Source organism: Siniperca chuatsi, linkage group LG15 (genome assembly GCF_020085105.1).
Source record: "Siniperca chuatsi isolate FFG_IHB_CAS linkage group LG15, ASM2008510v1, whole genome shotgun sequence".
Classification (NCBI taxonomy): domain Eukaryota; kingdom Metazoa; phylum Chordata; class Actinopteri; order Centrarchiformes; family Sinipercidae; genus Siniperca; species Siniperca chuatsi.
In genome coordinates this window covers 17,069,292-17,081,740 of record NC_058056.1, presented here as the reverse complement: position 1 = coordinate 17,081,740, position 12,449 = coordinate 17,069,292, and the positions used below count along the sequence as shown (strand labels likewise).

General features: G+C 39.9%; 1 protein-coding gene across 1 annotated transcript; it reads right to left on the bottom strand.

The window, feature by feature from the left end:
* Positions 1 to 61: 61 nt before the first annotated feature.
* LOC122861905 (syntaxin-4-like) lies at positions 62 to 6,712 on the bottom strand. Its single transcript, XM_044166957.1, has one exon. The coding sequence runs from the start codon at positions 6,083 to 6,085 to the stop codon at positions 5,453 to 5,455; it is 633 nt and encodes a 210-aa protein (XP_044022892.1). The 5' UTR covers positions 6,086 to 6,712; the 3' UTR covers positions 62 to 5,452.
* Between the last annotated feature and the right edge of the window lie 5,737 nt (positions 6,713 to 12,449).

Sequence of the window (12,449 nt, the reverse complement as noted above, 5' to 3'; positions counted from 1 at the left end):
TCCACATATATACTAGTTTTTGTTACTGGAAATCCAATAATTCACAGTCCATAGACATCAATGGGACCATTATTTAGCTTTAATTACATACAAATCATCAAAAGATTATTACATTTTTGAAACAAATTTTATTTGAGAGCTATGGCCAATTAAAATATCTTCCCAGTGTTATCTTTCCTTATGCTCACAAGAAACACTATTATCTCTTTAAGTTCTGGTCTACAGTAAAAGAAACTTTCAATGTGATAGTATCTGTAGTTCAGTTACAAAAATGCGTGAGTGTGAGCAAGGCATCTCAGTGGGTAACCATGGGTAAATAAAGGATAAAACATTTCTGAATTGAAATTGAATAAAATTTAACAAATGGAACCCATGTATATACATTTTGACAGTTGCATTTTCACTTCCTCCTGCCATTTCTGGCAGCTCCATAGCTTTTTTCCTCCTTCTACCCTTTAGGCCTCCCTAAAGCTAAATCTCTCCATCCGTCTCTCTTGGCAGTTTTCCCTGCAGCTCTCCATCCTTCCAGCCTCATTTTGTCTCCATCCGGACATTACTTAGCCCTGATCCTCCATCCCAGAGCCAGGATGATGAAATTCCAACCTGTCACTTACATAACAGGCCACCACGCTAACAGCCATGATAACAATACCACGGCCTATTCTGCTCTGCCAACTGGGTAGCCCATACACACCCATTTCCCACCATTAGGCCTGACGAAGTGTACTAATGCATACAAAAAGCACTTTCAGTAAAGTGTTACTTCTAAAACATACTGTATAGTAGCCTAAATGTATTCATTCGCTAATGCGCGCATCCATTTTATGTTTTACACGGTACACACAAATATAATTTAATGTAATGTACATGTTGTGAAATATAATAGTAATCCATGAAATGCAGAGTAAAGCCTGCACTAATCTCTGGGTTTATATGGTTCTCGGGTGGAAGAGAAATGTGGCTTGGGTCCATATTATTAGCACGTTTTGTATAAGTATTTTGTAGTAGTTTGTATGCATCAGGGTCTGTAATCTCTGAAAATAAAATAGAGGATGTTCTAACTTTCTAATACCCTAGATATTCAGATCTGCGTGTCTAAAAGCCATCTACATGGGTAATGCCTTTCATTAAGTGAGCAACAGCAAAAACATCAGCTTAATGTAACTTCACAAATCCTGGCTTGCAATAATGAGCACTTGGAAGTGGGATATATTTCCAGTAATTCTGCCCTTTCCATCTGAACACAGGGTTATCTAACCTCCATTAAACCAAATAATCAGCTGAGAAAGGGCTCTGATGGACAAACGAATGACTGAATGACACTATATGACTGTATATACTTAATGTAGCTTTTTCACAGTTTGTTTCTTTCTGGCCTGCAGCATCTTGTTACGTCAAAGAGCAGTTTTCTGCTGATCTGGCACTACACTGCTGTGCTGCTGTATGGTGCAGCAATGTGACCCCATTTACTTCCTAGACCTCCCATGCAACTGCAAAGGATGTAATATTTAGAGATACCACCTGAAACACTTTATGTTAGCAGTTTCCAGCCGAATCCCAAAGAGAGACTGTAGCCTATTTAGGATTTTCTCTCCAGTCTGAGACATGAAAAAATTCATTTAGTCCATTTATTCTAATAATTCAGCATATTTTACAAAACCTGATAATGCTTAAAATGAAATATATCTTTTAATATTTACTAGTCTTGTACATTGTAGCTCTGTGCTCAAGTAAATAGATAGTGTGAAGAAAATTAAATAAGTGGTAGCAAATTTAAGCATTAAACACAGCACAACATTCATTCTTTCACTTTGTAGCACAAAGCAAAAGCCTTTTCAGAAGCAGTGCTAGTACATCAGCAAGGTTTGGGGACAACTAACTTCCAATCCAGCAGGTTTTCAATTAAATTTGGAAAGTGGAATCTTTCCTGTGAACATGGTCTCATAACCATAAATCTGTCAGAAATTATTAGAATTAAGGCTCTGTAATTATGCTGGTTAAGCTGGTTTATTTAACATTTGGAACTGAAAGCAAACTGAGTCCAAACCTGCTGTTACTATTAAGCATATAACATTTTCCAAGTAAACTTTTACTTTACATTCACACTAAAGTAGAATATACAGCTCTCAATCCTGAAAAATAATGGTAACAAACACCTGATTTAAGGAAAACAAAAAGTGCTTATTCAACATAAATACATACTGTACACCACATCACATAAACAAACACAAAATATTAAAACATTCAAAGGATAAATAAACATCAGAAAAGGTTTTTGGACCTGTGCTTGGCCAGCATTTGTGTCAGTAAAGGGCTGTGAGAGCTGTAATTGTAGTTAGTCATAGTTTCCAGTTCTCCAAACATTTGTTTGTGTTTAAATCTCTTGTATCAAAAGTTATTGCCAAGCACAGGTTCAAACAAGATAGATATGATTATACTGTGTATTCATTGTTGAGGGGAAAAAAACACTTCAGTAACAATTAATATTACATTCATTCTGCAAGTGGGCCCAGAGATCTTTGGGAAACGTAGTTATCTTTTTCATTCAAAGAAAAACGCAAAAGGTGCAGTCCCACAACAGTGCATGAGTTGCTTTTTCTTCTTCTGCCCAGATATTGATGTTTCTGGATGAGGTCTATGATGGTCATGAGTTCGCCTGTTTACCATCGCCTTCATCAGTATGGTTATTCTCAATGCCAATGCACAAATACTGCATAAGTCATATCAAAAGCAATATATAGGCCAGCTGTATATTCAGTTATAACTCTAGCTATAAACATAGGACCATGAATACATGTTTAAGGCCTACTAGACCCTTTTATTCTGCACAAGCATCCTACTAACAACTGGCTTAGCTGAACATTGTTTGGTATTGATGTGCACTAAAAAGCACGCAGTACTTCATGTGGAATGCTTATATAGTTAGTCAACATTCGATGATAAGGTCATCATGGCTACACTGAATCTGTAACATTTTCTTTGTTTAAAGGGGCACTCCAGCGATTTAGTACTGCACTTGCATGAAGTTGGAGGACTCACAAGGGACAGATTAAAAAAAGAATCGTCAAAACTGAAGCAGCAGATATCCAGAATTTTAGTCACTGTATAGGTCAAGCTCCAGAAACGCTTTCCCATAATACTACTGGATATTATCTTTCATTAGACCTTCTTTTTTCAGACATTCCTTCCTGAGGACTCCACAGAGGACATTATATACCTGTTTTCACAGGCTGAGTGGTCCTCTCCATAACTAAACTGTAAAATCGGTGGAGTGCCCCTTTAACTGTGTTCCCAATCAGACAAACTGATCATTTAAGCCCTTGTAATCAAAATTAGAAAATAACCAAAGCTAACCTGTGTCTTCATTCTATTTGATTTGCATCAACCTACATTATTAAACTCATGCATTTAGTCTTCACATCTAGTCCACATGCATCACGTTTTTCTTCTCACTTTGCCTCTAAAGAGCAGTACATCAATGCCTTTTCCTGCCACCCTTGACTTGACAGAGACATTTCTAATGCATCTCAAATGATGCAGGAACATGTCCCAGTCATGTGTATCTTTGAAATTAGGGAGCAATTAAAAGTGGAATATCTAAGTACACATGATGACTTTATGGAAACCTAAGCAATTATACAGTCAAACCATATGCTTCTCTTGGAAACAGCCTTGCTTTGTTCTTCGTTGAAGTCATTTATGATAGGAGAGCAAACAAAGCACAATTTTCCTTCTTTTGGAAAGTAGCACACTTAGACGCATACTCACATGCACTGACATCTCAATATATGCTTTTTTCCAACGAATGCTGCGCTGAGATTGAATGCCTGCCTCTCTGCCATAACCTTCGAATGCCAAAAATAGATATCCCTGGTGTGTTGGCGGTGCTTTCTACGCACACACATACAGCTGAAGCAAGGGATTTGGGGGATAGATGACTACAAGAGATACTTAGTCATTGCTAATCCAGAGAGAAGAGAAATGGGAGAAAGGAAGAGAAGAATTAGGCCAAAAAATGAGTGTCATCTATACGTAGAAACCAGGTCATCCACTGCATATGGGACAAAGATACTGCTGTGCATGCGAAGGATCACAAAACAAATACTAATTGATATATCAAATTAACTAAACAAATTGTTTTGGCTTTGACATACAAACCCTAAATGAAGATGTATTGCCTAACTTCCCTATGTGCCACAAAAAAGCTGATTATGATACCAGTGAAGCTGTTATTGTGCACACAATACACTATACTTGTGTCATTCTAAGACACAATCAGCAAACAGTGAGGGCCTACCTTAGCTCTCCTTGCTAATGCATGCATGGCTTAACTTAAGTGCAACCTCTAATCATCAAATAAATTAGCAGGTTCAACAACAGCTTGTATCAATAATATGTTTGACTATATAGCCAGTTCTAATTTATTTTAAATAAATGCAGCAGAAATATTCGTTCCTAAACCCTTCAGGGGACCTCTAGTAGTGTTGTAATTACAGTGCTCTGCTGGATACATTCTGTAGGTTTGTGGAAGCAGATTTATGATCGAGAGATGAGTGGTTGCTAGGTGACTGGATAAAAAGAGGCCACAGGTGGAATCGTCCCAGCATGAACTCCTCTCCCGCTCTCTTGCATTTCCTCATTTATGCTGCCAAAAACAGAAGTTGTGGTGGTGGACGAGTGGTCACAGAGAAGCCAAGGCACATTTTCTGTGTATGTCTCAGCCATCACAATTCCACACTTTGTGCGTTTTCTCTTTTTCAGACTCTTTTCCATTCCCTGCCTCATTACTGCATCCTTGGTTTTATGTAACAGTGCAGCAATCCCTATCATAGCTTAACCTCTGATTCTCTTTCACTGCCCTTCCCTTCTGTCGTGACATGTTGGAGAGGCAGATTGTTCGGTGCTTTCTTCTGTCTCTTCTCCTCTATTTCTTTCCCTCTTACCCCTCTCTTCCTCTTCTTCCTCTGAAAAGGTTTACATTACATAATCCTTATTGGTTTAGTTTACAGATGTACGGCAAAGCTCTTGTCACCTAACAACCTCTCCTCCCACATCACCTGAAAAATGACTCATCCATGCATCATGGAGTCTATATCAATAAACAATCTCTCCTATTCAAGTTCATACTGCACCAAACTGCAAGCAGCAAAGTATCTTTGAAAATAATGAAGATACAATGACATCCTGTGCACACTGCATTGGTACTGGCTTGATTGGTTTGCTAGCCAGAGAATTTCTGGAAATGCACTAAACCGGAAGCTTCTTACTAGCATTTGTGATTATTGTAGGCACTCTAAAGACCTGGAGGACCAGCCTCAGGATACAAGAGCAGAGAGGTGGAAACTGGAGAGCAGCCGTGTCAATTAGTGATAGCTAAAGAATGGAAATCTATCCTCCCATTTATGTAAAGCACATTTCTAAAGCAATGGTGGAGATGCAAGCCTCTATTGTCCTATTTGAGCTTCACAGGCCAGGGGAGGCACGTTCGGAGTCCCAGCATGGAGGAGAAGACGATGGTAGGTCGATGTTTCTTGAACCTCAGGCCTTTCTTCAGCCGTTGGCTGTTCTCTGCCACGTACAGCTCCCCCTGCTGGGCAGCACTAGATATTCGCGAAACCAGCTCCCCGTGAACCACCACCTCCTGCTCTGAGCGCACAAACACCTCCCTGAGCTCCTCCAGCCGGCGCTCCATCTCTCTGATGACACGTTGACGCTCCTCCACCTCCAGGAGGCGCCGTCGAGCTGCCTCGAACTCCATGCTGGAGCTGGGGGTGACGAGCTTGGAGGAGGGGGCCGTGGCAGAGGTGGATGGCGGTTCAGAGCCAGTTAGCAGAGCCCCTGTCACCCTACGGAAGTCTCCCATTGAAATGGAGCGCCTGGTGGCTGGAGAGGCCAGTGCCAGGAGAGCGGAGGCAGATGTAGAAGGTGGCATGGCTAATGGAGGAAGAGGGGGAGAAGATGACGATGGAGAGGGTGAATCCGGTGGGTGGAGATCAGGATGTGGGTCCTTGTTCTTAATAGGTGCTGCCATGTCCTCGGTTGTGTCCTCATCATGGTTGTCTGTGTTTCTTTGCCGTCCATTCATGGCCACTGTTTAACTCTTCCTGTACTGCTGCTGTCCTTGTTGTCAATGTTGATGTTTTTCGCGGTCTTCCTGTGTCAGAGGAGAGAGCAGCCGAGCGGAGAGTGCGGAGATGTGCAGTGATCCAGCCTGGGAACTGCTCCATTCATTAATAAGACAACTGAGCCAGGCTTGTGCCGTCTCTGCATCTGAGTGGTTGTGCTCGGGAGGAGCCTCCTGGCAGCTCATTGGCTGCTGAACTCATGAGCACGTCAGCTGATGACTGGGCAGCCTGCTTCTTTGCTGCTGATGCTGGCAGGCTGTTGTGTCCTCTGCTTGATTGTTTTGCTTCGTCGTCATCATCAGTCAAGCGAGGCGGAGTGAGGCAAGACATGCAGAAGTATCAGGTCTCTCTACCCTTTGCTGATGCTGTTTGGTTCATTCCGTGTCCTCCGTGCCTCTCTGCTGCCATCCCTCTTACCAGCTGGTCTCTAGATTTCCCTCTCTCTCCCTTTCTCTTGCTCGGATGGTTGCCCCTAGCAACACCGTCTCCACATCAGATGGCAAATGCAGGAGGGAGGGGTGATGCTCCAATTTCTCTCTCCCTTTTATCACCTTGCTGCTCAGCATTTTCACCCTTTCCCGGTACTCATTCTCTCTCTCATTCTCTCCCTCTTTTGACCTATTTGAAATAGGTAACAATAGGTTACTGTTGACATATATGTACATATGTTAGACAGTACTCAAATGGCAAGCAAAGAAGACTCACTGTTGCTAATAAACTGTTGTTTGCAGCAAATTTGGTGGCTTAGGGGAAAAAAGATGTTAGTTGATGATAGTTGAGTTGAAGTGTGGTACCAAGAAATCATACCAAGCTTATACAAACATTCTCCCACTGCAAATACTGCAGTGTGTAGCCCTCTGTATGCTTGTCCTCCTGCCCTGTGCTCTCAAATTCAGTTACTTAAATTTAGATGTATTCATTTATAAGAAATAAAGCAAGCATCAAATTATCTAAACACCTATGCAAAGGTGCCCAAATTAAAGTTTCTATTTAAGCAGTATTTAAGTGGAAAAACAAAGGGTGAACTGAAAAGGCAATCTCTAGACTGACAGAGCCCCGTGATCTCAGGAGTTCAATTTTTCAGAGCATTAACCCAAATTAAAGCTGTTGTGATGTGTATAATCCTGAATGTTAATTTGTTACCTGTTCTGTGGCCTATAAAGTGAACAGGTACACCTGTCTTCACTTGTTCAGTTATCGTGTTATGGCAGTACTGCAATATGAAAAAGTGAAACCTGAACTCATGTTTCAATTAAGAATTGTTGCAGCAATAATGACTTGTATTTTACCAATTTTGACATGACTGATCTGATAGTAAGTAGTTACATTATCATGATATAATACATGATTTTTTTTCCTCCTTCTTCTGCTTGCTGTAATATTCATTCCATTAACAGCCAAACTTACCCTCTCTGTATAGACAAATGACTTCTGCAGCATCATTGCAGAAGTGAAGAAGACTATGAAGTAAGACACAGGATAAGTTCACTCAAATACACCACACACACACACACACACACACACACACACACACACACACACACACACACACACACACACACACATACACACACAACTGAAAAGGGTAACACTGGTGCACTTGGAGCACTAAGAAGTAGTGATGTTTTAAATAACTGCCTTCAGCTAGAGTGAATCAAAACAATGACGCTTTTAGCAGGTCAGAGGTGTGCATGCATGTGTGTGAGTGTCTATGTGCTTGCATATTTGAGTGTTCACTTAGCTCTTTGCTTTTATCTCAGGATTGGCATTGCATTAGCAGTAGCACTGACTGCTCTTCCCCTGTTTTAAGCTTCACTGATCTACTGATCTCTAGAGAGAAGAGAGAGAAAGGCAGACAAACACAAAGGCAGAGAAGCAAAAGAAAGAAAAATGGGAGAAGTTGTACTTTATGTGCCTATAGAAGGAATAAATGACAGGAAACCCTAAAGATGCTCTTCAGGTCTTTATCCTGCTGTTCAAAAAGCCAGAAAAAAGAAAGACATTTGCAAAAGGATTAGAATAATAAAGAGCATACAAGGACAAGTATGCAGACAAAGGTACAATGTACATTTAAATAAGAATAAAGATAAGAATTAATTAATTTGCATCAAACTCTGTACATGGAATGTGAACAAGGGTAACGTGGTGCAGCCTTATGAGGTTTACTTGCACGTGTTGCACAGTTTCCCTCAGATTTATACAGTTGTGCAATATAAACATGACTGCGTGAGTAAGATTTTAGGGATCAAGACAAGATGCCTCAGTGGAGTATTTTTTTAACATGATGCCCATTTTTGGAAGATTCCAGTGGTTGCACAACATCCTGCAGTTTAAAACCACTCACTCTAAACTAATCCCACATGGTGCCTGTGATGCACACACAGATTGCCATCACCATTTGTGTGAATGCTGATTCAGCAGCATTGTTCTTCAAATCTTTACTATTGGTGTGAATGCTGGAAAGATTTTTTTAAATTAAAATGTTTTTATTGAAAACATTTATTTAATTTTTTTGTAATGACATCTAATTAATGTAATCTGATTACTTTAAATGCCTGATCCTTCCAAAATACAATTATCTCTAACTCTAATCCACCATCCACGTCCATCTATTCTCTCTCCTCTCTCTTTATAGCTAAAATTGTGATGAAAGCCTGCTCACAATCTCTCTCACGCTAGCCTCTGTTCCAGATTACTTTAATCTGTGTGGTATGTGAGTATTTGGTGTGTGTGTGCTTGTGAAGGAGTGAGAGCATCTGTGTGCCTTTACCTTGTCCAGTCTGCTTTGGGTTAAAATGACTGTAGTATGTAGTATGACTGATTATTCTGAGTTTCCCTCAGCTGTTTGTCTTTCAGAGTTGTGTGGTGTGTGTGTGTATCAACAGAACTGCATGCTAGCAGGGTTGCAACTTCAACTTGGCATTAGTTATACTGAAAAGATTATATCATCAGCTTTGAGTTCAGTGAATAATGTGGTGCAATTTGTTTATTAGATGTTCAATTTTATCCATATGTGTAATTTTATTCAATGTGTGCAATGTACTCATGTTTATTTATAGTATATTTATATAATTAATTTATTATTCTTACCTCTGTCAGTTCTATAGTATTTCACAATTATCATTGTGAGCCGGATGCTGCGTAATTTCGTTCTACTGTAAACTTGTCCTGTGTATAGTCTGAATGATGATAAAGTTATCTTGATCTTGATTGACCTACTCAGCAACAAACAGCAAACAGACACAGTTAACGACTAGCTGGTGAACAAAGTGAAGCGTTTAGCAGCTAAAGAGCCAGATATTTCCCTCAGGAGCTGGCAGAGACCAAACCCAGAGCAAAAAGAGAGAGTGAATATTGGACTTTCCCTCGCCAGGTGGCCAGAAACATGACTCTGAATGAATGATAATGTTGCTGCTGGATGTGTAAATAATAGAAACTCTTTGCTAACAAGTTTGCCATAGCAATTTAAAAGGTGATGATACATCAATGTGTGTTCACAACGTGTTTCCAAGTTGCCAAAAAAATGTGTTATTAGAGGTTTATATTCAACAACAACAAAAATAAATCACTTGGAACTAGAGGCTTGAAAAAAATAGTCTTCTCAGGAGCATTGGGAGCTTATTGGACACACTAAATAATCAATGATGTGTCAGATACTGCCCAGGTATTTTAGACACATTTTTCTCATTACTGTGCAAGCAACAAGAACAAAACAGAAAATGTTGCATGTGAGTATAAATGGGAAACAGGTGGATTACAAGACAGTAAAGGACATTTTTCTTTTCATTTAGGTATTTAGTTACACTTTTGTCACTTCTGGGACTCTGTAGAAGCAGTGCTGTTGATCAGTGTTGGATAACCTTCATAGCTGGTGCAGCTATCATCATATACATTGCATGTACCATGTCATAAATCACATGCATCTAGTAACTGGATGACAGGAACACTAACATAATTTCCCCCCAGTATGAATTGTGCAGCATGTGTTGTATGTGGAAAAGCTAGCATTGTGTTTGTGTGCAGGGTTAGAATGAATTATGGGTGACTATTTTGTTACTATAAAAATGATACATTACCCTTGGAGACATGTGCTGTAGATAGAGCAAGAGTGAGATGAAGTGTCAATCTTAGGTTTTTGTGCTTGCATATGTAATTTAACAAAACCACAGGGGATGCTATAAGCAGCACATCACAACTATAACTCACATCAGCCAGAGAAAAACAAAAGCACAAACAAATAGAGAGGAACTTCTATTAAAATATTCAGCCCTGGACAGTATCCCTTTTACAAGGATCAGATCAGACAAGGATCTGCATCCACTCTCACATACACCCACACACACTCCCACCCTTACAAAAACCCAAGAGCAGCCTCCATTTGAGCAGAGCTGCAGTAAACTGATGAGACAGGTCCTGGATAAAAACTGCACCACTTTCTTCCTTTCTGAGACAGGAGACAGATGTTGGTGATGATGCTAGTTTTCCGCTGTTGTATAATCAACATCAGTAGCCTCGTTCTGCTGCTGCAGGTTGAGTTAGTCAGTCTGTATGTGTGTGTAAAAGAGCCATTCTTTGCAGTGTGAATTACTGGTACAATGACGTCAAAGTACAGAGAGCAGAGCCCAATGGGAATATAGCAGAGTATGAATGTGTATCAGCGTATAAATAATTTAAGACTGCTTTTAGTTGGACATGACTGTGTACAGTACATCTTTCCAGCATAAATCCTGTCCAGCCCCAAAGCAGCAGCAGTTACTGTGTGACTGTTATGAAAGGGAGTGCTGTAAAAGTATGTGGTGATACTACGATATGATACTGTAAAGCAGAATCTGCTGTAATGGTTCATGGTGTTACAGCATTGGAGGAAAGAGAGAGCATGAGGAAGAGATGGAAAATGATAACAGTCAAAATGCTACAGGCAAGAAGAGACAGATGGAGAGGCGCTGAAGTCATTTACATACAGATTTTGTAAGCTGTGTCAGCTGTGCATGTATAAATATAAATCAATTTACATATAACATGACTTGTGCATTTACAGATTCAGACAAACTACTCCATCACGTACTTTTTAATCAGAGGGCACAAAATTGTGCAGTAGTTATCTGAAGCTTATGAGGAAATATATATATTTTCAATCAGTAGGTTACCACACAGTGTTTAAATGAAGAGTAAAGAAGAGTCAGCTTGTTCAGTACTGAGTGCTTTGATAGAAAGGCATACAACTAGGTGGGCCAGGATTCATTTTACTTTTGCATAAAAACAAGCTTGCACTTTATCTCCCTCCAGTGACCAGCAGTGGAAAAACACTAAGCTGTGGGCCCAGAAGAAGGCCGGAGCAAAGGGTCAGATAAACAGGTAGATAATAGGGATGCACTGTTCCCACTTTTTCTCTCCTGATACCAATTTTAACTTAGGGTATCTGTGGATACCAAGTACCGATCTGATATCAGTGCTCTCATTTTCTGAATTTAAAATCTGTATACCTCACTGCGTGGAACTACTTGGAATATTATTCATGTAATGTAACATGAGGTCAGGGATTGCTGTGGAACTAAACACTGAGTCTGTGGCCCGTCATGACTGAATGAATATAACTCAAAGTGGCTTTTATGATGACGTTCACAATTTATATGGATCAGTGATGCCATGGCCGATCCATTTAATGCCAGTATCGGCGCAGATGCCGATGTGGTGTAATGAATTGTGTATTCCTAGTACATAAACAATCATTATGTCCTTTTTCTCTGCCAAAATAAGACCTGGTTTACAAGAGAAAAAGTCATAGAGCCATAGATTCATGTCATAGAGTAAGACAATAGTGAAAAAGTATTTTACATGCTCTACCTATAAAGGTTGGTTTATTAGTTTTGAGGAGTACTACTCAGCCTTTAGTATAATGTAGGAGCGTTCTAAAGGAAATAACCTTGAAGATGTCTTCAGGGATATCTCGGGGGATTTGAGTCTTAACATTTTTAGTCATACTCGGCATGGCTCTAAAGATGGCAATGTTGGTCTGTCGGTCAGTTGGTCCAGACTGAAATATCTTGGCAACTGTTGGATGGATTGCCATGTAATTTGTTTCAGACATCCGTGGCCCCCAAGACGACCATTTGTAAAAACTGATTTCCTGACTTTTTGTGTAAAAATTTTGATCCCAACATTTCATCTAAAACATTTGTTTATCCAATATTTACGAAATACTTGAAAAACTGTACTGTGTTTATTGCTAATTAGCAAATGTTTGCAGGCCAACAGGTTATACTAAGATGTTAAACACATACCTGCTAAACATCAACATGCTAGCATTAACACAGTGAGCATGTT

What these genes read in the sequence shown, in the direction of transcription:
- LOC122861905 (XM_044166957.1), bottom strand. Translation starts at nt 6,085, where the DNA reads ATGAATGGACGGCAAAGAAACACAGACAACCATGATGAGGACACAACC.